We start from the raw sequence: 27,500 nt of genomic DNA, 5'->3' as shown, positions 1-27,500 counted from the left end.
ATCTGTTGGATTATCTACATTTTTTCCAAATTACCTATTATTTACCATATTCTAAATTAACTCATCCACAAGTTTATATGAATCTGTAATTTATTTGTTTTATCTTCATTCATCTTATAAGTTCAGACTTTAAATGATACGTGAAACAGGCACTGTTATCTGAAAATCTCAGAATGATTTTTCATATCTACAACTCAGATAAAAGCATGAGGCAATTGAAATAAAATGACTGCAATTTATCACCCAAAAGAATGCACTTGTATTTGTAATAAAATATAAATTTGCTCATTGTAAATTGAAAAAATTGACATAGAAGTCACATTTTAGGAACATTTCTGCTAAATAGTATTTTTTTATCTTTCCTTTCTTTCTTAGACAAAATTCTTGGTATTGATAATTCTGTACCCTGTTTACACATAGTATTTACTAGTTCCTTGTATACCAACAAGAGTTGGAAGATGCATGTTCTAACTTATTCTATTCCAAGGCAGAAGCAAGGAACACTGACCTTTACTATACTTCCACTGATGTTGATGGAGTTATGCAGGCTGTACTGAATTTATTCATTTTCTTTTAATGGCTGATATCCCTCGGGATTTGTAAACAGCAGCACAAAATACTGTAAACAGTTTAACTTCTGCTCAATTAGTCCAAGTCATTTGATTAGATTAAAATGAAGATTGCATTTGAGTTCTTCTCGAGTTCTTTTCATCTCATCAAGACACTTTTTCACTACATATAAAATCCTGAGCAGAACACCATGGGTTTGAATTAGCTCTCTAATTGCAAACCAAAGACACCATGAAATGTCTATTTACTATTGTATAAGGGAAGTCAGTTATTGACAAAGCTTCCAAAATAACAGTACTTTGGACTAAACCTATATTTTAGTATGATGGCCAGTTCTTGCCCCAGATGCTGAACTTGGCAGAGAAGCTGACGTTGCAGCATCTTCTGCTTCTTCTAGGACTTCCTGAAGCTCTTGGCTTACACTAGACTGAAGGGCAGCAGGTGTAAGCCATTCTTTTGGTAGACAACTCTGAAGAAAAGGAATACAGGAACTGAAATAGGCAAGACGATTCACCCAACGAGGAATCTCTCTTCCACAGAGAATCTAGATGGAATTAACAAGTTAATCATTTTTAAGGTATGTGTGGGCTCCTATCTAAAATCAATAATTTCTCTCTTTCAATTGAAATATTCAAATATGCAGTTATAGCACAAGGTAAATTTCTACTAATATTGCATGCCAGACTGATAAGATAATATGTTATAAATCTAATATTCAGACAGATAATTTGATAATTCTGAAATTGCATGTACAGTATACTATGCATCAGTTTTTCCAACAAAGGCTAATTTATATTGGCAACCTTCAGACTCGAAAGACTATGTTATCGTGCTCTGGAAAGAGTTCCTAGAACAGCATCTAGTGTGGCTAGTTAGGATATAAACTATAATGAAATTTCACTTATATGTACTGAAGATAATGTGGGTCATGTCATTATAATATCCCAAATACCACAGTCATGTATTGACACCACTTTAGCCACATTAACACCACTTTAGCCATATCTGGATTACATTGGATATGCCAGACTTGTCTGTTATTTTAAAGTGATGCCTATATGGAAATCTGATCCACTGCATCCAAAAATCTGGGAAATGGAGGTTCATTAATAGAAGTTGTAGTAATACAATAAAAAATAGCACAATAAACATTATGTAGGAGGTCACCAATGCTGTTTGCACTATTATTTTCTCCTTATGTATTGTTTTCAATAAATAGAACAAATCCCACACTGTCCTCAATTGCATCTGAGAAAACACACTGATTATGTGTTCATGAAATAATTCTTTGATAGCTTAACTGATCGCCAAGTACAAATTGGAAACCCAGAGATAAACAGGTTACTTTTTATAATAATACAAATTAAACTTGCCTCTGATAAAGCTGAAGAAAAGTGATTGCAGTTTTTGTGCATTAAGTGATAGGCATTCCCCTTAAATTCTTTTCCAAGTTCTTCTATAATTTTTTCTACATCTTCTTCCATGAAGTCAGTACTTCCAAGAACAACAGATTCTCTGAAAAAAAAGACTAAAAATTAAAGGATTCTTGCAATTCAGACAAGAGTTCTTTTTCATTTCCATTCTCTTTTAAGAACACAGATACACTTCTGGAAACCAGTCTTCATTTAAAACAGTGGTTCTCAACCTTTCTAATGCCCCGACCCCTTAATACAGTTCCTCATGTTGTGGTGACCCCCAACCATAAGTCCAGGGCCAATTCTCCCCAAACAGAGCTTGAAGCTGATTGGCAGGAAGGTCAGAGGGACGCCCCCACTGCCTACGTCTGATTGGTCGGATTGTAAAAATATGTTCCAAGGCACCAGAATAAAAGCTTTAGTTCCTAACACCAGGGGAAATTTGTCTTAGGTGACCCCTGTGAAATGGTCGTTCGACCCCCAAAGGGGTCCCGACCCCCAGGTTGAGCACCACTGATTTAAAACGTATTATTATTATTAATAATAATAATTTATTAGATTTGTATGCCGCCCCTCTCTGAGGATTCGGGACAACTCACAACATAACAATAATACAGTACAAATACAAATACAACATTAAAAAGTTTAATTTTTTAAAAAATACATTGCCATAGCAATCATCGACTACACAGTCATACATATTCAGTCCAACTAATCATGATACAGAGGTCAAACAAAAAGGGGGGAGGATTAATCCCCCCACACTTTGCGGAAGGCAAGGAGGGTAGGGGCAGTTCGAATCTCCGGGGGGAATTGATTCCAGAGGGTCGGGGCTGCCACAGAGAAGGCTCTTCACCTGGTTCCCACCAGACAACATTGTTTAGTCAACGGGACCCGGAGAAGGCCAAATCTGTGGGACCTAATCAGCCGCTGGGATTAACTTTTTGAACTTCATGTTCAATGAATATTTCACAATATTGCTTTTTTACAGTTATGCTGTTTTATATATAAGAACATCAACTTACTTGTGTAGGCTTACTTTTTATCTATAGCAATTATGGGGAAAGCCTTTTATATGATAGCACAATAAATAATATCTTACTATTCTAAACAAGGATTAAAATTGGTTCCTTTTATTAATAGGAGATAGGCAGCTATTGTTATGTTTGGTCATACAGTTTAGAATTTACTTAGACCTTGGAGGTCTTCCAGTTCAACCCCCTGCTTAGGCAGGAAACCCTACACCACTTCAGACAAATGGTTATCCAACATCTGCTTAAAAACGTCCAGTGTTGGAGCATTCACAACTTCTGGAGGCAAGCGGTTTCACTGATTAATTGTTGTGTCTGGAAATTTCTCTTTAGTTCTAAGTTGCTTCTTTCCTTGATTATTTCCCCCCATTTCTTGTTCTTTCCTCAGGTGCTTTGGAGAATAGATTGACTCCTTCTTCTTTGTGGCAACCCCTGAGATATTGAAACACTGCTATCATGTCTCCCCTGGTCCTTCTTTGCATTAAACTAGACATACCCAGTTCCAGCAACCATTCTTCATATGTTTTAGCCTCCAGTCCCCTAATCATCTTTGTTGCTTTTCTCTGTACTCTTTCTAGAGTCTCAACATTTCCCGTCAACGAAGCAGTGGAAGTGATGTGCCAGTGCTTGGAGGCTGTTAGGGTCTGGATGGGTGTCAACAGACTCAAACTCAACCCTGATAAGACGGAGTGGCTGTGGGTTTTGCCTCCCAAGGACAATTCCATCTGTCCGTCCATTATCCTGGGGGGGGGGGTCCGCAACTTGGGCATCCTCCTTGATCCACAGCTTACATTAGAGAACCACCTTTCAGCTGTGGCGAGGAGGGCGTTTGCCCAGGTTCGCCTGGTATACCAGTTGCGGCCCTTCTTGGACCCTACTTGGACCGGGAGTCACTGTTCAGTCACTCATGCCCTCATCACCTCGAGGTTCGACTACTGTAATGCTTTCTACATGGAGTATAGAGTTTGTAGAGTGTTCGGAAACTTCAGATCGTGCAGAATGCAGCTGCGAGAGCAATAATGGGCTTCCCCAGGTATGCACATGTTACACCAACACTCCACAGTCTGCATTGGTTGCCGATCAGTTTCTGGTCACAATTCAAAGTGTTGGTTATGACGTATAAAGCCCTTCATGGCATCGGACCAGAATATCTCCGAGCCCGCCTTCTGCCGCATGAATCCCAGCAACCTGTTAGGTCCCACAGAGTTGGCCTTCTCTGGGTCCTGTCGACCAAACAATGTCGCCTGGCGGGACCCAGGGAAAGAGCCTTCTCTGGGGCGGCCCCGACCCTCTGGAACCAAATCCCCCCGGAGATTAGGATTGCCCCCACCCTCCTTGCCTTTCGTAAACTTCTTAAAACTCTGCTTCTCAGGCATGGGGGAATTGAGACATCTCCCCCAGGCCTATATAGTTTATGCATGGTATGTTTGTGTGTATGTCCTGTTTTTTAAATAAGGGTTTTTTAGATATTTTAAATATTAGATTTGTTATACATTGTTTTTATTATTGCTGTAAGCCGCCCCGAGTCTACGGAGAGGGGCGGCTTACAAATCTAATAAATAAATAAATAAATAAATAAATAAATAAATAAACAAACAAACAAACAAACAAACAAACAAACAAACAAACAAACATCCTTTTTGCATCATGATGATCAAAACTGGATGCAGTATTCCAAGTGTGGCCTTACCAAGTGGTATTAACATTTCATGTGATCTTGATTCTTTCTGATAATGCAGCCTAGAACTGTGTTGGCTGCACAGTGCTGGCTCATATTTAAATGGTTGTCCACTAGGGATCCAAGATCCCTCTTTAGTTTTTTAGTTGCAGTTAATAGATATATGAAAACTGTTTACATAAATTTCAGAATACACTAATGAAAATTGCTTACTTGAATTTAAATGTTTCGCCTAATTCAGATGCATTGCCTGGTAAAATTTCAAATATTCCAGAAAAACGGTATGGATGACCACCATAAGCAAATTCTGAAAGACAAATACAAGATACTATCCTTAGTCAGCTGTTAGTAATGCTTTTTCTGGGCATGCTTAAAACTGATATACTATCACATAGAAAATATTGCTACAAAATCTAGCCAAACCTTAAGACTTGGTACTTACAATATGTAAGATTTATATTTTAGTTGAGAGTATTAGGTTGAAAAATAGTAAGGTAAATGCTTTTATGCCAAGCAAATCTCTTCTGAGAGAGATAGGTGGTTAAGAAAGATGAACTATAAACAAGAAGGTATCTTTATGTATAAACCATGAAAAAACCCCACCACCCAGTATTATTGCAGTTTTGAGTGTGGAAAAATATGCCACACTCTTCTGGTCAGATGAACATATTTCAAATACTTGGCCACCTGTTCACATTTATGACCAATTGCTAAAATACCCTATGATCATCTGATTGCCATTTACAATCCTCTCTGCTAGTCTCTCCAGAAAATCAATAAGGAAGCAGATAAGGAAGTTTGAAAGCAGAATGGACATTGGATTTGTCTGTTCTGTTATCATTTCTGCCCCACTGAAATGGTGAATGCTAGCAAACACCAGCGTTCTGAGCCTTCCAGTTTTCACCAGATTTGAGCTCCACTCCTCTAATGCGCCAAGGAATGTCCCCTCTGAACCCCACTGTTCTCATGATCGTTCAGAAAGCCCCTTCTCCAAAGTGTCCTAAATAGGATGGGAATGGGGTCTGTTTACAAGATGAAGTGAGGGAACCTTAGTAGTCAGCAGCTGCAGAACAATGGAAAGCAACAGCAATAGTAGGTAGGCTTATATACCGCTTCATAGCACTTTACACCACTCTCTAAGCAGTTTACCAAGTCAACATATTGCCCCCAACTATCTGGCTCCTTGGAAGGATAGAAGGATGAGTCAACCTTGAGCTGGTCACAATCAAATGCTGTGCAGTGGGCAGAGCTAGCCTGCAATACCGAAGCTGAACCACTGCGTCACCATGTCTCTCTCCCCCCCCCCCTTACACTGAAAGATAGGTCGACCTGGGCATGGTGGAACATGGAGTGAGCCTAAGTCCCCCAGATGTAGTGGAGTGGGGGAAAGGCCCAGATCTCTGGGCCCTAGTGGGAAATCTGGGTTCTCTCCCTGCCCCACCATGTACAGGAGGCCCAAGTCTTCTGCCATTTTACATAATAAATCCAAATGGAAAAGCTGGATTGTGATAAATTTAAATTTAAAAACTGATGTGCTGCTCCTTCCAATCTCTTCCTGCACACACAAAAAAAGTTCCATTTAAATGATTCCTTTTAATAAAAAATATAAGGCTAAAGTTAGGTACATACCTCTACCATATATCTCAATTCCTGAGTGAAATACTCCAATTCCAAGGGAGGAAGTGTATTCATTCATCCAGTACTAGAAAAGAACATGAGAGATGCAACTAAATGTAAATCATTTTTATTTACATCCCGCCTGCCAAAGCAATTATCTTTGAGGGGAAAGACAATTTTAATTATTTTTCCTGAAATGTTCAAAACATTGTTTGTTAATCATTAAGACAGTCATAGACAGAGCACTGTATAATTTAACTAGGTGCCAGGAGGCTTAACAATCCAATGCTTATTTATTTGATATATCAAAGATCAGACAACTAAATTCAAACAACTTTTCTCACCCATTAAAAATACCTTTTTACAGCTACAGAAGATGAACAACTAACTTTTATTGGACAAAATAGACTGAAACTGACTTGAACGTGGATCTGAAAGTGGATTTAAAAATGCTGACTACAGAAGTAATATGGAAAAATATACCATATTGGAAATACAAATGAACCTCGTGAATGAAGGCTATAGTCTTAATAATGAAAGGTGACATACAAATAATAAATCAGAAGAATGACTTGGATAGTTTTCTTATCTTGGATGTACAAAATAGATATGTTAAACTAGTGAAGGAGTTTCTGAGAGGAGACGGATAAAATGATAAGAAATCAACTTGTGGGACATTATTTGAAATGATTAAGATCAAGTTTTTAAAAAGTACACAGAAAGAATATAAAGTGGATTTATTTTATCAAGATTAAATGTTGCTGTTTCTGGTAGCTCTTAACAGACAATTCAAATAAATCCCAAAATCAGAATTAACATTTCTCTTTGTTTGTTGCAAATGTTAACTTCATTAACAACTCATTGCTGTCTCTTCTAATACAAGAAGATATTTTTTCATTCATACCTCACCCCATTTTCTGTAAACTCTTCTAAATTTTTTGCTCTCTTTATAAATCAGCATAAATCCAATAAAATTAAACATTATATAATAATTAACAAAAATACTTAATAAAACATATAGTCTCTTTTTCCATTAGCTTACATTTCTTTCATCCTTCATATTCCTGTAATGTCTAACAATTAGACATTACAATTTTTTTTTAAAAATTGTTAAACAAAGCCAAAGTAATCGTCCCTTATTTAGATATCAAAAATTAAACTATTATCTTATTAGACCATTCAACGTCACCAAGATAACTCAATATTTAACTATATTTAGATAAACATTTTTCTTTTTTCTTCCCAACCATCCTTAAATCCCATGTTTAGGCCTGGAATACTTAGGACCTAGGTTTTTAATTGCTCTAAGCACCTAAAACTTTATACTTTATACTATTTAGGGAACTAGATCACATAATGATAGAGATATGATGAAGTACATGAATATAACTAGATCTTAGGATACCCAGTAAGAAGAACTGGGAGAATTCTAGGACCATTATCAATGAATTTACAAAAAACATGTAATGGCCATTCAGAAATCTATTAAAAATATAAAATCTATGTGATATGAAAATCAAGTATTACAGAAGATTTAGGATTAAGTGCTTTATAAAGGCACTTCATCTTTATAAAAGAAATATAAAAATAATATGAAAACTTATCAATTATTTCTAACTTTGACTACAAAAAGAATATCAAATAAAGTATATTTCAACAGTTATTACAAAGTGGTTATTCCAACATTGATAACAAAATGAAAATATTTTAATCTTGGTTTATGACAGCAATTGAGATCAGAATTTCCTTCACTCAGCAAAATACGCTAGATTACCTGATTGTAACCCTTAGCAATGCCAATTTTGGCAATCCCAGTTTTCATCGTTAAGAGAATCCCTGTGGGTTGTTAATAAGCAAGACCATAATATTGTTGCCATTTGTGAACACCTGTTGGTTTCCTATTGACTTTGCTTGACTGAGAAGACACTGCATCAGCTGGAATTCTGAGGACTGGTTATAAGTCCTTCTTGTTAAGCACTATTGTTAAGCACTATTGAACATTCACTGAGCAAGTGTTGTAAATCAAGGTCTCACTGTATTTCAACAGGATGATCTATCTCTGGAAATTTCTTACGTTTTCAGCAAAGAATTCCTCCAGAATTTATTTGGTTCCAAACATTTATTCCAAACTTTTCAAAAACTGCAGAAAAGTTTAAATTTAGTTTTATCGAATATCTTTTATTTCTCAAAAGCAGACTGGAAATACTTGTTAAATTTATATGTTCTGTTTTTCTGCCTTGTTTTTCTTTGCTCAATTTGCATTGCCATAGAAAGTACAGTGAAGCTCTCTGATTGTGTATTAGCAGCACTCAGCAAGGAAGGAGATGAGCTGTTCAATTACTACTGCAGATTAAGAGAAGAAGGCAGGGGAACTAAATTCATTTGTCAAAAGCTGGAGAAAAGCAAAACCTATCAGCCCTTCCTTGTGTTACTAATTCATGGTGATTGAAATTGCAATAGGCTACAGAGAGTGCAATCCAAAGATTTCCTAAAAAAACAGATCTCCCTTCTGAATTCTCAGGTAAAATTTAATTGGAATACATCAGAATGCAGCTGTAGAAGCATTATTACAACTTCCATCTTTACTTCGCAATGAAGGAAAGAAGCCTTAGGCGTAATTAAGACCAGTATATAATGAAATTAGACATCTACTGTTCAATGTCTTGCATGTTTTAGACATGGACATGTTTGAATAAGCTGTTAGCAATATCAACACAAAATGACTATTAACATGAAACAAATTCTAGCAATTTTATATCTCTTTATAAATCCATAGAACACGCTCAGTTAGAATGTTCAATTATTGTACAAAGATGTAAAGTTAGATTTATTGGATTTATATGCCGCCCCTTTCCGCAAACTTGTGTTATTGACATTAGCAAGAACATCTTATTTTAATGAGCTGAAATTACAAATAGGCAAGGCACATAGATCCAGACAGTCTGTTTTTGTTGGTGTTGAACTTCCCCACTTCAGCCCCCAAACAATTTCTAGCTTGGTATTCATAAATCTCATCTTGTTCTCAGAATTAGCTGCTGAAATCTTAGCATCTACTTTTAAGAGAGAGATCGGACAATAACTTGGACACTTGGTGAAATCCTTATTAGCCCTCAAAATTATAGCGATAAAAATCTTTATAATAAGAAGCTGGCAGAGCTTTACTTTCATAAAATGCCTTAAATAACTTTCTTTCAATTTTTTATACCTCTCTTCCTGAGATCTTTCCAGATTTCATTTCATCAACAGCATCATAGATATGCTGTAATATTAAGAATATAGCCAAATCTTCTGGTTCCATATCTAAAACTTTTGAAAGATTTATGGTATCTGAATAAGTATCTATTTGACTGGCTATAAGGACCTGTATAGAATATATAGTTTTATACAATTTAAAACACTGAAAATTAGTCTCATTATAGCTGGTGTAATATATTCCTTGAAAATCCCTTACTAAAGTGTTATTTTACTTTGTTGTATTTCAAACAAGAATCTAACATTTCCCGGATTTCCCTCCTTATCTCCAATATGTTCATTTTGTTTGTTTTATACCATATATTGTATCCAGGTCATATAATTCAAGTTTTCTATTTTGTGATTCAAAACAGTTTTTCTCCAGAAGCATAGTTATTATCTTAAATGCTGTAAAGGTATCTCAAACTATTCCCATATTATTTGAACGGCAACTGATTTGGAAAAAAAATCCTCTCTTATTGTTCCACACACTACAATTTTTCCGACACAGAATTCAAAGAATTATAGAACTGGAAGGGACTTTGGAGGTCTTCTAGCTCAAGCCACTGTCTAAGGCAGGAGTTGTTTATATCATATTGGAAAAATGGTTGTCCAATCTTTTCTTGAAAACTTCCAAGACAGAGAACCTCTTACTCCAGGACGCAAGCGGTTTCACTGATTAATCATTATGTCAAGAAATTCCTCCTTGTTTTCAGGCTGAATCTCTCTTTGATGAGTTTGCAACCATTGCTTCTTGTCCTGCCTCCAGCTAAGGTGATTAGATTGATGTCCTGGAAAATTGCTATCATGTCTCCTGAATCTTTTCTTCATTAGGCTAAACATACCTAGTTGTCTTAGCCGTTCATTGTATGGCTTAACTTCTAGACACCTTATCATCTTTGCTACTCTTCTGTGCTGCTCTGCCCCAGGATCCTTTCTGTATTCTGGTGACCAGAACTGGACAGAGCATTCCAAAGGTGGTCTCATTAGTCCGGTATCAAATGACATTACTACATACTTCGTACACGTACTTACCATGATCTTGATGGATTGGTATTGAAATACAAGCAGTCCTCCTTTACCAACTGCAACTGGTAACTATTTATTTATTTATTTATTTATTTAATTTGACTTCTGTGCCGCCCAATCCCAAAGGACTCAGGGTGGATCCCAAAGCGATGTGGTAAAGGGAAACGTGACCATGCCCATCTTACAACCTGTTCTGACCAAGGCTTCCTGAGACAGTGACAATCACACACTTAGTCCCCAAAATCCTCTTTTTTTCCCAATAGCTGCAAATTATGTCTATTCACAACCTGCAATGAGTCCTGAGCAATTTATAAATAGCCAGACAGAGGTCTGCCACAGTGTTTCTGGGGAAGGCTAATAAGCCCCCACTTTTACCTTCCTTGACATTCTGCCAAAGAGTTAATTGTCAATTATCTTGGCAAGGCTAAACGGAGCACAAGTCAAGATGTAACTTCAGAGTTTAAACAGTCCAGAACAAAGTTTCTTCCTGCAAAGGCTTATATCCAGGAGCGGATTGCTCCTACCGCCGCTTTGGGTGTCTTGCATACACATGCATCCCAGCATGTTTATGCTTCTGCACACGCACAGGAAGCAAAATTTTGCAAGGGGGAGCACACATGCACACAAGTTTTCGGCGATTTTTTTTTTGCTTCTGCACATACAGAATTCCTCCTCTAGTCATGCTAGCTCAGGAACGGGAGTTGAAAGTCCACAAGTCTTGAACTTTCCAAGCTTGAAGACCCTTGCACCGCTAACCAGGGGTCTTCAAACTTGATAGCTTTAAGACTAATGGAGTTCAACTCCCAGAATTCCTCCTCCAGTCATGCTAGATGGGGTACTTAGAAGGCAAATTTTGAAAACAATGAGCCGTTTTTCACCCATTTTTTTCACAAAAATGGGGTGGGCAACAGGTCTCGGAAGCTTGCAGAGAGCTCCTGGGTGCTGGAGGATGGCAAAAATGCCCCTATTTTTGTGAAAACTGGGCCATTTTTTTGCCTGTTTTTTCACAAAAACAGGGCCATTTTTGCCATCCCCCAGCACCCAGGAACTCTCTGCAGGCTTCCCAGGCCCTCTGTCCTGTTCTGCCGGGCTCTCTGGTATGAGCCTCCCGAAAATTGAAGGGTACAAATTTCAGACACACACACGTTTGAAAATTCAAAACAATGTTCTTTATCACAAAATTCAAAAGAAACAAAGCACCCTTTTTGTATTGCAAAGAGCACTCGTCCCAAAACAACCTTGTAGGCTGTACAATTCCCTTAATCAGTCCTTAAGTACTTAGCTAGCAGCTGTGAAGAAACGTCACAGCCCTCCTTCTTCCAACGAAGTGAGACACACACACTTTGCTCTGCTTTGGTTTCAAAGGTGTGAAAAATCAACAAAGTCTGGAAAAACAGCAAAGCACGGTCCTGAAAAACTGCGATCAGGTAATCTTCCACAACAGCCAAACCAACATGCTGCTATTTATATCAGCAGCTTTAATTACTAGAGCCCCACCCAAACACAGGTGGCCTCTCTTATCTCCTATAATATGTTCTCAATTGGTCTCTTCTACGCATAACTCTGTGCCTACGTGGGTCCAAGACTTCCGCATCCGAATCGACCGAAGATAATGGAGATTGGCTTCCTGGGCTGTGTGCCAAGTCCCCCTCTTCCAAGTCACCCCCACCTTCTTCTTCATCCGAGGAAACTGCACTACCTGCCTCTGTCGGCAATAAAACAGGCCTATGACATGTTGATGTTTCCCCTGCATCCAGCCCCACTTTCCCTGGGGCAGGAGCTGGGCCAGAGCCAACCACAACATGTCCAAAAATGGGACACAAGGGTACGGCTTCAGGAGAGCAAAAATAGCTGTACTCGGTGTATAAGACGCACCAACATTTCCATCCTCTTTTAGAGGGAAAAAAGTTGTGTCTTATACTCCGAAAATCATGGTAGTCCATGTTTATTATCATTCTGCTTATTCTACTCAATCTCAATAAGATCTGCAAAGAATGACAATAATATAAGAGTATTTTGAAACCCGTATCTTAAATCGGCAAGAAACTGTTGAATAGATTCTCCCTAGGGCAATTCTGTCCTAGGGCAGGGGTAGGCAAAGTTGGCTCTTCTATGACTTGTGGACTTCAACTCCCAGAATTCCTGAGCCAATCATGCTAGCTCAGGAATTCTGGGAGCTGAAGTCCACATGTCATAGAAGAGCCAGCTTTGCCGAACCCTGGCCTAGGGTATCTGAAATATGCCACTGTCCATTGTTATATCTCAGGCAGTTAAAGCTGCAATTAATTTCTTGTCTGCTTCAAACTTAAGTTTTTTGTTCTTTTAACTGCTACTTAATCTTGCTCTATTTCCTCTTGATTTTATCAACCTTATGAGCAAATTTTGAGAAAAATACTTTAATGTGATAAGAATCCGAAAACAGATTACTTTCTGTTGTGGTTGGCTCTGGGCCAGCTCCTGCAGTGGGGAATTTTGATGTTGATTTATGGGAATCCTTGGTTTACCAGAGACCTGTTTTGTTGCCAGCAGAATCGAACAGTGAAGCTGGCTCACAGTCAGAGACAGATAGTGGGGGAGAGGAAACAGATGGGTGCAGCCAGCCCACCAGTCAGTGCTCCAGTTAGTGAGTCATCAGAATCAGAGGAGGACCCACTTGTGGATGCCCGTATGCACAGGCTTGTGGCACGAAGGGAACAGTTGCGCAGGCATCTCAGAAGATAAGTGAGCAGACCTGTTCAAGGGGTAATTATGTTAATGAGGTAGTGATAAATGCGGGCATTGGGAAGCATGGGCTGTGGGCATTTATCCATTTGGGAAACAGAGACTTCTGAAAATCGATTGCTACACCGTGGAAAGCTCATAGTATTCAAGGACTTTTAGTGAAAACTTTGGGATATTTCACGGTCAAAGAACTCTTAAGGACTTTTGGCGTGTGTGGCTGTGTGGATTTACAGCTGTCTTGTTTTGGCATGCTTCTGCATCAAAGGAATTTTGGGTGAGAGTAATTTGACTCCTCTCGGAGCTTGTGTTTCAAGACTGTTTTATAAACTTGCTTTATTCCTTTTGACTGTGTGTGTGTGTGTTTGAAACTTATTCCAAACTCACTGGGGGCTAATTGCCAATATTTATTCATTTATTTATTTATTATTTAGATTTGTATGCCGCACCTCTCCGCAGACTCGGGGCGGCATACAATAGCCCAGCATAACACTTTCTAAGGAATAATATCAGATGAAATTTCAAAGCTTCCTGTGAATTTCCCAACTGAATAGGGTGTCAGCAAGAGTTGCCACAAAATGGGAGAGAATAAATAGTTTCTGACTTGAAGTCTTATTCCATAATCTAGTGCAATTATAACCTCCCCAGAAGCCAAAGCTGAGATGGTGGCTGTGCAGTAGTAGAAAGGAGAACCTGCTTCTTAAACTGGAGGCATTCTATCTTCCTAAATATAAAAGAAATTGCAGAAGCAATTTAATTAAATGTTCAGCTTACCGGCTCTTTTCAAGCACAGTCTACAAACTTTAATTCTACACCTGTCAGGGAAAGAGAAATAAACTGCATCTTAGCACATTACCATTTTAGTGTTCAGGGACCATTTTAAAAGGAGAAGGGAACATTAAGGATATTAGATGGAAAGTATATTCAACTAATAAATGGAAACATAGTTTGTCACACATGATTAAAATTAATTAACTATTGCAAAATATGCTAGAAAACTCTACTCTTTTTTTATTCCGGTAAGTTTTGAATGGGGGAATATAGAACACAAATTGTATCTATATCATTGGAAACATTTATATAACTTTTCTTTTACTGTATAGTTCAAAATTATGACAGTGTTGAATGAAGGCACTTATGACACCTGGCCAAAGTTTGTTTGTTGCAGTGCCCCGATAGTAATGCAATTAAAATTTGGGTGCTTTGCAGTGAGCCCACCCATATCACTGTGAGATGGCTGACTCACCACCAGCATTACTGTGAGCCAGGAAGCCTTGACTGGGTAGATCTACTGACACCTGGAAATTTACTACATGCTGCAAGTCCTCAGCCAGTTGAGTCCATTGGCACACAACGTCTTCTCCCTCTCCATCCACCACTTTGCTGGCTGACTTCATCTTCCTGTGCAGCTTTGAGAAAGATTGCCACTCTGGGTTTGAGGAAAATTGTCTTCACTAGCTTTCTAGTTGAGCCTTACTTTAGCTAGGCATGCTTTTCGGCAGCAGCAGAGAAAGGGAAGTAGACTCAGGCCAGTGGTGGTGTAGGAGGGAGGCTTCTTGTGATGGGAGGAGGGAGGGGGAGGAAGGAGAATTGTGTACTGCTGGACTTAGTTGGTTGAGGCCATCTGGCCCATGGCAATTTTCTATATTCCATTGGATGCTGAAAGGGCATTCCCCATCCTGGGGTACCTCTGCAGTCACTTAATGATCTGGGAGGTAGCTTTAACAACTGCAATGGGGAGAGCTGGGATTGTGGTCATTAAGCAAAGCAACCAGTTACAATGAAGACTTCTAATCAAAATTCTGGCTTCAATTGTGGTTGTAGGTCAAGGACTATTTGTGGTTTTTCTTTTTTGAAGGTGTGGAAGAAGACTGCAATAATTACCATGCTGTAGTATCAAAAATGACAAGAATCACAGGGAAGTTTTATATGTTTTTTCTGATGAATCACCTGGCATACTCAAATATGGGAGGAGCTTAATGTTTCCTTTTGCCAAAATAGGTCTAGTCTCTGTTCATTTTCAATTCAGCAAAAATATGTTACACATACAGAATGTAGTTTGTCAGCTATGAAAAATTAACTGCCTTGGATATGGCCCTGGGTTGGGCCGAGAGGCAAAAGGAAGCATTAACCCCTCCCATATTTGGGTATACCAGGGTGATTCGACAAAATATATATCTATATCTAGATATATATATTTGACAAAATATATATCTACAGTATATCTATGATTGGGAACTTTTTTGGTTCGTGTGCCAAAAGGGTGGGTGTGGGGGGGGGGTGCTAGCATGTGTGCATGTGCCCACACCCCTTACCCCCCACATGTGTGCAAACCCCTGCACTGCTCCCACATGTGTGCACAATCCTCTCCATCCCTGCGCATGCGCACAGGCCTCACTGAAGCCTGGGACATGAAAAAAACAGCCAAACGAGCAAACTGGATGTTCGGAAAAATGGACTTCTGGTTTTTCCGTTGTGCTGGTTTTTTGCATTCCGTAGGGTTCAGGAAGCTTCTGTGAAACCTCCAAAGTGCAAAAAACAGCATAATGGCAAACTGGAAATGCATTTTCCGAATTTCTGGTTTCTCCTTTGGGCGAAATGTCCTGAAGCCTCCAGAGGGCGAAATGGCCTTTCCCAAAGCCGTAAATCAGTCGGCCAGTGCATACATGCACGCTGGAGCTCACATAGGGCAATGAGTCCTCGGAGAGGGGCGGCATACAAATCCAATTAATTAATTAATTAATTAATTAATTAATTAATTAATTAAACGTCTTGTGTAACCTCTGATATGTGCCATCTGCGATCCTGTGGGAGAGGGCGGCATATAAGTCAAATTATTATGAAATAATATATAATGAAACAATATCTGGGAAATTTCGCAAAAGTTTCTTGAAGCTTTCTGCTGCATGGCTGGGATAATAGGCAGGGAAGAATTACCTTCCAATTTAATCATGATTTTGAATGAAAATGTCAATTTTAAGGTATTCCAGAATGATGTGGTCAGTTGAAGTTGTTTTGTTTTAGGTATCAGGACTTAAATCTTGAAAGAACTGGGCTTTTTGTCCCTTGAATTCAAAATCCATATTATTTTAGAATATGTAAAGTTATTTCCTTTAGGAGGACAATATAACAGTAATGATGAACTTTTTTTGGCTCGGATTGCAAAAGGTTGTGTACGCGTGCGATAATGTGCGCGCATGTTCCCACACACAGAACGCAGTGCCCTTCCCCGTGCATGTGCATAACCCCCGTGCTGCCCCCCCCATGCATGCATAGAAACCCCTCTCCCCACGCTGTTACCCATGCACATGCACACAGGCCTCACTGAAGCCTCTGGACTTCTGGTTGGAGTGGGGTTTTTTTTTGCTGTCGCTAGAGTTCAGGAGACTTTCCTCCTGAAGGGAAGAGCAAAAACAGCTGAAAAGAAGGCCAAATATCAGCTGGCCAGTGCACGCATGTGCGCTGGAGCTGACACAGGGCAATGCCTTGCGTGCCCTCAGATATGACTACGCTTGTCACCCATGACATGCATGCCGTAGGTTCGCCATCACTGCAATATAAGATTGTCAAACCTTCTAGTGATCTGTTATTTGATGGCTTTCTCTAAACAGCCAAAGCGTTCTTTAAATTTCTTTTCTCAAAATTTTATTCAAAGGACAAATACTGTCAAGCCCACTGTAGAATACTTTGTGCTGTTTCAATTCTGGAAATTTTAAGACACAAACTGTAGTGACATCTTTGTAATCTTCAACTTTGATCTGAGCAAAATCCTTTATTTCTTCTTTGTCAGAAAATGGTATAGCTATTTACAGTAGTTCCATTTGCAGTGGCTGGCAATTCATAAAGTTTTGATTATCCACTTACCGGTACTTCTATGAGAGAAAATAATCTCTCACTGTCTTTTCTCTCACATCCTATTTCCTTATTATCATAACCAAATCCAACATAACTAGAAGAGATGTTATCCAGCAGTTTTCCTCTGATTTCAGTCCTTTTGGTTGTTTTGACTTGCAAAGTGGTTCTGTTTACACTCAATTTCCATTTAATTCTTTGCCCTGCCCTCTAGGCAGTCCTTTTTCAGAAATATGATCCTGAACTTTTTTCTATGATTCTTCAACTTCATCCTCACAAGCTGCCAGTTCAGCCAGCAATCACAGTTCCAAATCTTTTTCCAGCAAGATATCTCAAAGGGGAAGCCATATTTGTCTTGAGTTTCACGTCTTTCGCCACAAAACAATTTACTCAATAACTGCATCTATTCGGATAGTAAGCCAGACTAATGGCTTAGTCAGATCCCTGGATCTTCCTGTTTGCCAGAGCGCACTAATGAGCTGTCACTTGTTGGTAAATGTAGCTTGCTATGTCATTGTACAAGGCAGAGTGGCTTTTTCCACCTGGAACTACCTGAGAAAGAAGCTATAAACAAACAAAAACATCTGTGTCCTATAATTAGTTCTTTCTGACTACTAGTTTCCACATCATGCTAAATTATTTTTTTTCAATTTTAGTTCATTGAGTTTATGGGAACCCAACGCTGTCATGTGTAACCTATGGTTTACAGCTACTCATTATGAGTGAATTCAGCTTGTTTCCCCTCATTAAGCAAGTCACGGAGTCAGCTGCTTGCCTTGAGGAATTTTTCTCTTCCCAATGATGGCAGAGTATGACTACTTCATCCTGGCACAGTCTATTCTCTTCAACTTTTAAGACATGTAGACTTCAATCCCCAGGATTTCCCACTGGGAGTTTAAGTCCAGACATCTTAAAGTTGCTGAGGTTGAGAAACACTATCTATTCAATAATTTGTTTAAAGTATAAAACCTTATGGTATACAGTATACTGATATACTAACATTATACTAGGTATGCCTCACTTCTAATCAAAGGTCATTTACCAAGGAACAATGTTTATGTATATTGATTACTATAAAATATATAAGATTTGGATATTTTTACATTTAATTTTAAATACATGAATTTTATGAAAATGATTTATGATTTTTAAAATTAATATATTGTAAGTTATTATTTGTAAATAATTGTTCTGACCTAGGCTTTACAAAATCACAAAACAGACTCTTTGTCCCCACAAAAAAAAACCTTTTTATTTGGCTAATGTGAATTCCTAGCATTCCTATAGAGAAAAGTCCCAGCAAAAAGCCTTTCAAGAGTGAATTACAACAACAGACTTTATCAGTCTTTGGATAGCTGCCAGGTTGATAGCTTCCAGGTGCAAGAACTAATTGGCTCCTGCAAACACCACTCCCCTTTTGCTCCTATTTATTCCCTATGGGAGGGGGGAGCGTTCAGTGTCCACTTGTACCTTTACTCCCGAGTGGACCGCTGTTCCTTAATTGTTCCCTTCCCCTGACAGCTCTGCACATGCACACACCGGGAACAGGCTCCAACTGTCTTTGCACTGCTGGGATCCCCCTGAGGCTCCCCTCCATTGGAAACCCCACCTCCGGACTTCCGTGTTTTTGATGCTGCAGGGAAATCCCAGCAGCGCAAGAACGGGCACTTCGCTGGCAACGGAAGTCCGGAGGTGGGGTTTCCCAGTGAGGGGAGCCTCAGTGAAATCCCAGCATCGCAAAAACACAGAGGTTCAGAGGTGGGGTTTCGAGGACTTCAGTGTTTTTGTGATGCTGCAATTTCACTGCTGCTCCCTTCGCTAGGAAACCCCACCTCCGGACTTCTGTTGCCAGCGAAGCGTTTGTTTTTGCGATGCTGGGATTCCCCTGCAGCATCGCAAAAACACAGAAGTCCGGAGGTGGGGTTTCCCATGGAGGGGAGCCTCAGGGGAATCCCAGCGGCGCAAAAAGGGGCGCTTCGGCTGGCAAAAGGTGTGAATTTTGAGCTTGCACGCATTAATCGCTTTTCCATTGATTCCTATTGAAACATTGTTTCATCTTACAAACTTTTCACCTTAAGAACCTCGTCCCGGAACCAATTAAGTTTGTAAGACAAGATATAACTGTATTTCCTTTTACATTGATTCCTATGGGAAAAAATGCTTCTTCTTATGAACTTTTCTACTTACGAACCTGGTCACGGAACGAATTAAGTTTGTAAGTAGAGGTATCACTGTACTTCTAATGCTTCTGGCTAGAGTAGGAAGTAGAAAAACACTGTGAAAGACTATAGTGGCAAACCCTTCTATACTATTGCTAACAAAACAACATGGATATGCCTGTATAATAACTGGGAGTTGGGCTTGACTCAAGGGAGACTACCTTCTCCTCAGAAAGGGACTTGTTTTTATTACTCTCAAAGTACGATGTTATAAATGAATAATAAGCAATGCAAACCTGTTCTTGGGATGTATCTCAGATTTCAAGAGCATAGAATTATCAGGCCAGAATAATTACACAAGCAACTGTACTATACTATACTAACTATGTTACACTACACACTACACTATATATTATGGACTTTAAAGAATATACTGTTTAGCTCTAAATCATTCTAAACTACTGTGGATAGTAATTACAAAAATGAGTAATAATATAACTTTATAATTATATATAAAGAATCCTCCAGGAATTATTAGATTATATTTTGGAGAGTAGCATTCTTATGTCTATGTGCATTTCCATCAATTTTGAATGAGCAAATATGTAATCTTACGTGCTAAATAATTCTGGTAAACTATGAAAGTTATTGCCTTCTTTCCAACAGACTCTTGAGGAATTAAATTCCATGTAGATGCATAGCTAAAGTTAAACATTGCATGCCACCATGCACATTCCTAGTACAAACTATATGGTTGCACTTCTGCAAGGGATATGCTATGGGAAAGAGCTTCTGTAAGATTCAAGCTGTCTCTACATTTATGTCATATTCACTCCAAAAATATATGCAGATCATAAGATTGATATTCTTCACAAGTACTGTACATGGTTATATAGTTGTAGCAACAAGACTTTTCAGCAAACAGGTATTCAAATGAATTCTCTGTTGTGAATTTTTAAAATGTTGTGAATTTTCTGTTTTTTACAATTATAGGGAGAAAATATGTAGTCATCATTATGCTTCACCCTCCATTTATGCTTTTAACTAGTATTCTAGTCTTCTCTCAGAATTGTGTAACTTATGTCACAACAATTTCTGACATAAAATATTCAAGTTAACATCAAAGATATAGAGAATTGTCCACTGTGGCAATCAAATACAGAAAGACAACACACACACAAACACCCTTTACATTAGAAAGCCATGTCCATAGCAGCTAATATAGCTGCTTTAATTTATAGAACAAAGAAAATCTTGAAACAATCCACTGAGGCCTCAGGCAATGTTCAAATCAAGAAGGGGGTTGGAGGGGGGAGGGAACCACTCCACCATACCAATACTTAAGGTTTCTTAAAATGCTAATTTTACTTGACAACAGGGATCTGGAATATAGCCTAATTTTATTACAATCCATCATGGACAAATATTGATATTTTTGTCTAGTTAAGTCTGGTTTCCTTCTGGTTTTTCAGATTGGATTAATCTGCAAGTTAACCAACTCAAGTAAACAAACAGGATTTTGTTTTTGTTGAAATGCTGTACTACAAGTCTATAATTTAAAGCTTCAGTATTAACTTGCTATCTGAAGCAGTTAAAAGATAAGATACCAACTGTCCCCACGCTCACAATGTTGCAACCTCTTGATAACACTGATTGATTGTTGCCAAAGACATAGAATATAAAGACCAGATGTATATCCTTGTCAAGAAAATGTGTAACTATTATTTTTCCACCATCTTTAATAATTCATGCTACTGTAGACCATTGTTTATTAACCTTGACAACTTGCAGATGTGTGGACTTCAACTGTCAAGCTGCCTGGGAAATTCTGGGAATTGAAGTCCTCCCTACTTCAAGCTATCAAGGTTAAGAAACATTTCTGTAACTATAAGTTTTTATAAACACTTGTGCAAAAAAACAACAACATAAAAGTACAGCTAGTCCTTGATTTACTACTATTTTTTCTCATTTCCAACTGTTGCAGAATCCCCATGGTCACGCCATCAAAATTAAAACACTTGCTTTAATGATCATATGATCACCTTTTGCAACCTTCTGACAAGCAAAGTCAAATGGGGAAGTCAGATCTGCTTAACAACTGTAGTGATTCACTTAACAACTATGGCAAGAATAGTTGACAAATGGGGCAAAACTCACTTAACAGCTGTTTGGCTTAGCAATGGAAATGTTGGACTCAACTTTCTATTTCATTATTAATATCAATATTTAACTGATTGGAATATAACAACAGCATAGTTTACCATGAAAAGAAAAGATCTAGAAGTTGATTTTTTCATTATTATTTTTTCTTTTTCCTTTTTTGTTTTCTTTGTTTGCATGTTTGTGTGTATATATTTACGTTATGTTATGTGCATACAAGTCTGAATCAATGTCTTTAATGTAATTTTAATATTTATATTCAATAAAAATCTTTTTTTTTAAAGGAAATGTTGGACTCATTTGTGGTTGTAAATTGAGGACTATATACATTCATTCAAAAACTTCTGTAAATTCTGTATGATTAGAACATATTTGTAACTTTAAAGGATGTCGTGATTTTTATTAGAAATGCTTTAGAAGCATCAAAGTACCAGACATTTTAAAATTGTACATACCAAAAAAGATTATGTTTATTTTTGTTCATCATTTATTTAGAACTATGGCTATATTTTTGTACATTTATATTACTTCCTATTTTCCAAAGAATTCAAGTGATATTTTATTCCCACCCTATATTATACCCATGGCAATTTTAACAAAGGCAGATTTTCTATTCCTAGCTCAACATTCTGACCCATTTCTAATGATTTCATGCTTGTAAGATTGGTTTTCTAAGCTCTAGAACCACCAAACAGAGCAAAATACAACCAATCAGGTCAGGTGAGCAGGCATGAATGATGATAAAGATATATTATGCTAGGGAACAGGATACATGATTATAGAAGCAAACTCCCAAGCCCTTTAACACACAATTGGCTAGATTTATCACAGCTCAAACTCTATGTTCCACTGTTTATTGCACTATCTTGGTTTTTCCTGTTGGAAAACAGTGTGCAACACTAAGAAAAAAACAAATGAGACTGAGATAAGAAACCTCTGACTTACTTACGGTCCACCAAATAAATGGCAAAACTTCAGTCTTAAGTAAGGCTAAATTGCAAAACTTTGGCCTTAAATCTGAGTAAAATATCTCACAATTTTTCCCTGCTCATACACAAAGCTAGGGCTGTAATTTAGAAAGGTTTAATTTAAAGTCATGGTATTATACAAGAGCTGGCCTGCCGGAAAAGGTATTTTTCCACCACAAAATATATTTTGATCTTTTTTGTTACTCTCCATCTTTTGATTTTTTTCCAAGAGAAAAAAAAGTGATAGGTGGGAACCAAGCCTGTAATGGTGTGATATTTAAGGCTTTCCCACTGTAAACAATGTAAAGACTGTCATCTCAGCCAACTCATTATCAAAACAATTATTCCTTAGATATATCTGGGGAGGAGGGGGGGGTGTTACAGAAATTAATTTAGTAAACTACACCTACTGCATAAAAAACAATTGCTGCCAACCTGCCTTCTATTGAGGACCTGTATACTGCAAGAGTCAAAAAGAGGGCTATGAAAATATTTACTGACCCCTCGCATCCTAGACATAAACTGTTTCAACTCCTATCCTCAAAACGTCGCTACAGAGCATTGCACACCAAGACAACTAGACGCAATAACATTTTTTTTCCAGAACACCATCACTCTGCTAAATAAATAATCCCCTCAACACTGTCAAACTATTTACTAAATCTGCACTGTTACTACTAGTTTCCCCCCATCATTCCTATCACCCATTTCCTCCCACTTATGACTGTAACTTGTTGCTTGTATCCTTAAGATTTTTATTAATACTGTTTCCTCGTTGCTTATTTGTCCCCTATGACAATTATTAAGTGTTGTACCTCATGATTCTTGACAAATATATCTTTTCTTTTATGTACACTGAGAGCCTGTGCACCAAAGACAAATTCTTTGTGTCCAATCACACTTGGCCAATAAAGAATTGGATTCTATTCTATTCTATCCTATCCAATCCCATTCCATTCACCCTACCTATCCGAATAAATAGCTTCTTGGAACCATTTACTAGTTGAGCATCTGAGTGTGAATCCAGCAGCCGGCAGGAGAAAAGTGGATTCAGACCCACCTGTTGCTAGGACTTTCCAGCTCCCGCTAAATCCCGCCGAGCCCAGCCCTTGTTTCCTAAACTATTATAGCATCTTTAAGTCGGAGGTTGAAAAAGTATTTGAAAAACTGAGAGTGGATCGGCGGGCGGGGAGACAAATCCGGGCGGGTATCCGTTACCGCGCTGGCAAGAACTTCTGGAAAGAAGCGGGGAAAGCAGCCTGTCCTTAACTTGGAACATCAGAAAGCTGAGGCGAAATTCGCTAAGGCTTGGCCGGACGGAGGGTGGGAAGGAAGGAAAACGGACGACTCGCCGAGAGAAAGCCAGGAATCCTCGGAGGAAGATTTAAAAGAAAGGGCGGGGAGGGAGGGGAGGCCTGGAAGACGCGCCCGCGTGAAGAGCTTTAGGGAGGGATGCAATCTGCTTACCCGCTGCTCGGGTGGAGGAGCCCTCGCCTGCCCGGTCACTCACCATGTCGTAGACGTTGAGGACCACCAGCTGGTTCGCCATGCTTTCTCCTTCCGAGCGCGGGTCTCTCTCAGGCCGAGGGCGGCGGCGGCGGCGGCGGCCTCAGGACGCTCGCGGGCGGATGCCGCCTTTTCGCCCTGCCTCTTGCGGAGGAGTGTGAGGAGGGGGAAGAGGCCGCCAGCTGCATGGAGCCGCCTCAGTGCGGGGGAAGGGGAAGCCGGGGCTGCACCCTCAGGAATCGCGCCTCGCGCCAGAGCGAGGCTAGGGAGAGAATAAGAGAAGCGAGTCTCGAGCGCGGGGGACCCGGCCGGCACGACTCCGCCTCTCCCCTCTTGCTTCTGCGACTTGGCTGGTCCGACTCGACCGGCCTATCTTCAGGCCTAAGAGACCGCGACAGTAAACCTTCCTCGAGGATTAGCTGCGTGGTCTCCTTCCAGCGTCGGTTCCAGCGTTGCGAGAATCTTTCAGGCCGGCCGCGCCTTCCACTTGGGGGCCAAATGGACGCCCGAACTACAATTCCCAGCATACACTACAGCAGGAGCCCAAGCCCCAGGATTCGGCGAAAGACGAATTCTGCTCTCCGCGTTCCGCTTTGTCAGAGGGAAAGGCTTGGAATGTTTGAGGGCTCGCTGCAATTTGAACTGTTCTCAGGGAAATGCGATAGAGTGCTGCTCTGTAATCCTATGTTGTAAAGATATGTATGGATGTAGCTCAAGATCTCAATCTGGCCGCCACTTGTTTATTTATTTATTTGTTTTGTCAAATACGTACAAGTAGCATACAAATATATAACAATGTTTATTAATTAATTAATTAATTAATTAGATTTGTATGCCGCCCCTCTCCATAGACTCGGGGCGGCTTACAGCAACAATAAAACAATGTACAACAAATCTAATAATTTAAAAAACACTAAAAACCCCATTATTAAAAGCAAACATACACACAACCATACCATGCATAAACTGTATAGGCCTGAGGGAGATGTCTCAATTCCCCCATGCCTGACGGCAGAGATGGGTTTTAAGGAGTTTACGAAAGGCAAGGAGGGTGGGGGCAGTTCTAATCTCCGGGGGGAGCTGGTTCCAGAGTGTCGGGGCTGCCACAGAGAAGACTCTTCCCCTGGGTCCCGCCAAACGACATTGTTTAGTCGACGGGACCCGGAGAAGGCCAACTCTGTGGGACCTAACCGGTTGCTGGGATTTGTGCGGCAGAAGGCGGTCCCGGAGATATTCTGGTCCGATGCCATGAAGGGCTTTATAGGTCATAACCAACACTTTGAATTCTGACCGGAAACTGATCGGCAACCAATGTAGACTGCAGAGTGTTGGTGTAACATGGGCATACCTAGGGAAGCGCATGATTGCTCTTGCAGCTGCATTCTGCACGATCTGAAGTTTCCGAACACTTTTCAAAGGTAGCCCCATGTAGAGAGCATTACAGTAGTTGAACCTCAAGGTGATGAGGGCATGAGTGACTGAGCAGTGAGTCCCAGTCCAGATAGGGCCACAACTGGTGCACCAGGTGAACCTGGGCAAACGTCCCCCATGCTACAGCTGAAAGATGGTTCTCTAATGTGAGCTGTGGATCGAGGAGGATGCCCAAGTTGCGGACCCTCTCTGAGGGGGTCAATAATTCCCCCCCCCAGGGTAATGGATGGACAGATGGGATTGTCCCTGGGAGGCAGAACCCACAGCCACTCCGTCTTATCCGGGTTGAGTTTCAGTCTGTTGACACCCATCCAAACCCCAACAGCCTCCAGGCACTGGCACATCACTTCCACTGCTTTGTTGATTAGACATGGGGTGGAGATGTACAGCTGGGTATCATCAGCATACTGATGATACCTCACCCCATGCCCTTGGATGATCTCACCCAGCGGTTTCATGTAGATATTGAATAGCAGGGGGGAGAAGACCGACCCCTGAGGCACCCCACAAGGAAGTAACCTTGAAGTCCACCTCTGACCCCCCACTAACACCGACTGCGACCGACCAGAGAGGTAGGAGGAGAACCACTGAAGAACAATGCCTCCCACTCCCAACTCTTCCAGACGGCGCAGAAGGATACCATGGTTGATGGTATTGAAAGCCGCTGAGAGGTCAAGAAGCACCAGGACAGAGGATAAACCCCTGTCCCGGGCCCGCCAGAGATCATCTATCAACGCGACCAAAGCAGTTTCCATGCTGTAGCCGGGCCTGAATCCTGACTGTTGAGGGCCTAGATAATCGGCTTCTTCCAAGGAGCGTTGGAGTTGGAGTGCCACCACCTTCTCAACAACCTTCCCCATAAAGGGAAGGTTGGAGACTGGCCGATAGTTGTTAAGAATGGCTGGGTCCAGGGAAGGATTCTTGAGGAGGGGGCGCACAAGTGCCTCCTTGTAGGGATCCAGAAAGGACCCTCTCCTCAAAGAAGCGTTGACAATCTCCTGGACCCAGCTCCGTGTTACCTCCCTGCTTGCTGAGACCAGCCAGGAGGGACACGGATCCAGTAAGCAGGTGGCGGAACTCACAGCTCCAATGGCCTTGTCCACTTCATCAGGTGTCACCAGATCAAACTCTATCATATACATGATACTAGTAAGCAGTGATGAATTACTACGGGTATGGTCAGGTACGCAGAACAGGTAGAAAAAAAATGAATTTTTTTTCTTTTTTTCCCTTCTAGGCTCTGAGTGTTTTTCCTATCGCGACAAATGAGATTGAATGTGTATAATTTTAGAAGAGCTGTGTGTGTATGTGTGTGTGCATACACATAAAGTTTATATAGTAGATAATATACATCATTATTAATTATTAATTGTTGTGAGCCGCCCCGAGTCTGCGGAGAGGGGCGGCATATAAATCCAATAAATCTAATCTAATAATCTAATAAGATTTTTATGCCGCCCTTCTCAAAGCGATTCAGGATGGTGTGCCTGTGTGTATTATATGTATCTGTGCCTGTGTGTAATATGTATGTGCACATATGGCATATATACATAGAATTAAATAGTATATTTTGGATGTTCAGTAATTCGCTGGCTGGGGAATTCTGGGAGTTGAAGTCCAGATATCTTCAAGTTGCCAAGGTTGGGAAACACTGAGGTAGAAGATGCTGCAAAATAGTTGCTGCCAATTCTCATTTCTACTAACTGCCTTCTCAATACTTGTTTCTTTCCTGCCTATAATTATCTCAGGAACAGAGATACTTGGAAGAACAAAGTTGCAGTCCCAATTATCAAAATAACTGGTGGGAATTAATGTGCTGCTGCTGCTACAAAACAAAAACTCTGTGTGCTTTGACTTTGGACATATTTGGGCTTTGCCCTCTGACAGGTTTGTGACAGGGGTGGATTACTGTTACCAGCTGCTGCTGGTGTGCTACATGTGCAGCTTGGGTTGTCTCGCATGTGCTTGTGTCCCCGACGTGATTTTGCTTCCGTGCATGCACAGGAAGCAAACGTGCTGAAATCTTGTGGGACATGTGCATAATGTATATACTGCTGTACACTCCTTTACAGCCCTCTCTAAGCAGTTTCACACAGTCAGCATATTGCCCCCACAATTCGGGTCTTCATTTTACA

The 27,500-nt window shown here is 39.9% G+C and overlaps 1 protein-coding gene across 3 annotated transcripts; it reads right to left on the bottom strand.

Moving 5' to 3' along the window:
• Positions 1–72: 72 nt before the first annotated feature.
• DESI2 (desumoylating isopeptidase 2) lies at positions 73–24,461 on the bottom strand. Of its 3 annotated transcripts, none has more exons than XM_070734071.1 (5): positions 23,939–24,461; positions 6,324–6,396; positions 4,908–5,001; positions 1,944–2,085; positions 73–1,114 (listed from the first exon to the last, which is right to left on the bottom strand). In XM_070734071.1, the coding sequence occupies exons 1-5, from the start codon at positions 23,975–23,977 to the stop codon at positions 881–883; spliced, it is 582 nt and encodes a 193-aa protein (XP_070590172.1). In that variant the 5' UTR covers positions 23,978–24,461; the 3' UTR covers positions 73–880. The 3 variants fall into 3 exon arrangements, with proteins under 3 accessions (XP_070590172.1, XP_070590173.1, XP_070590174.1); XM_070734072.1 differs by having other exon boundaries at positions 23,896–23,981; XM_070734073.1 differs by lacking the exon at positions 23,939–24,461 and adding an exon at positions 23,489–23,787.
• Between the last annotated feature and the right edge of the window lie 3,039 nt (positions 24,462–27,500).

This window comes from Erythrolamprus reginae, chromosome 1, assembly GCF_031021105.1.
Source record: "Erythrolamprus reginae isolate rEryReg1 chromosome 1, rEryReg1.hap1, whole genome shotgun sequence".
In the NCBI taxonomy this organism is placed as follows: domain Eukaryota; kingdom Metazoa; phylum Chordata; class Lepidosauria; order Squamata; family Dipsadidae; genus Erythrolamprus; species Erythrolamprus reginae.
This window is presented reverse-complemented; position numbering and strand designations above follow the sequence as displayed.

Bases quoted from the DNA above. Each gene is read 5' to 3' on its own strand.
- DESI2 (XM_070734071.1), bottom strand. From the start codon at position 23,977: ATGGCGAACCAGCTGGTGGTCCTCAACGTCTACGACATG. The intron at 6,397-23,938 runs GTGAGTGACCGG...GTTCTTTTCTAG, and splicing joins TCCTCAACGTCTACGACATG to TACTGGATGAATGAATACAC. The intron at 2,086-4,907 runs GTAAGCAATTTT...CTTTTTTTTCAG, and splicing joins GGCGAAACATTTAAATTCAA to AGAATCTGTTGTTCTTGGAA.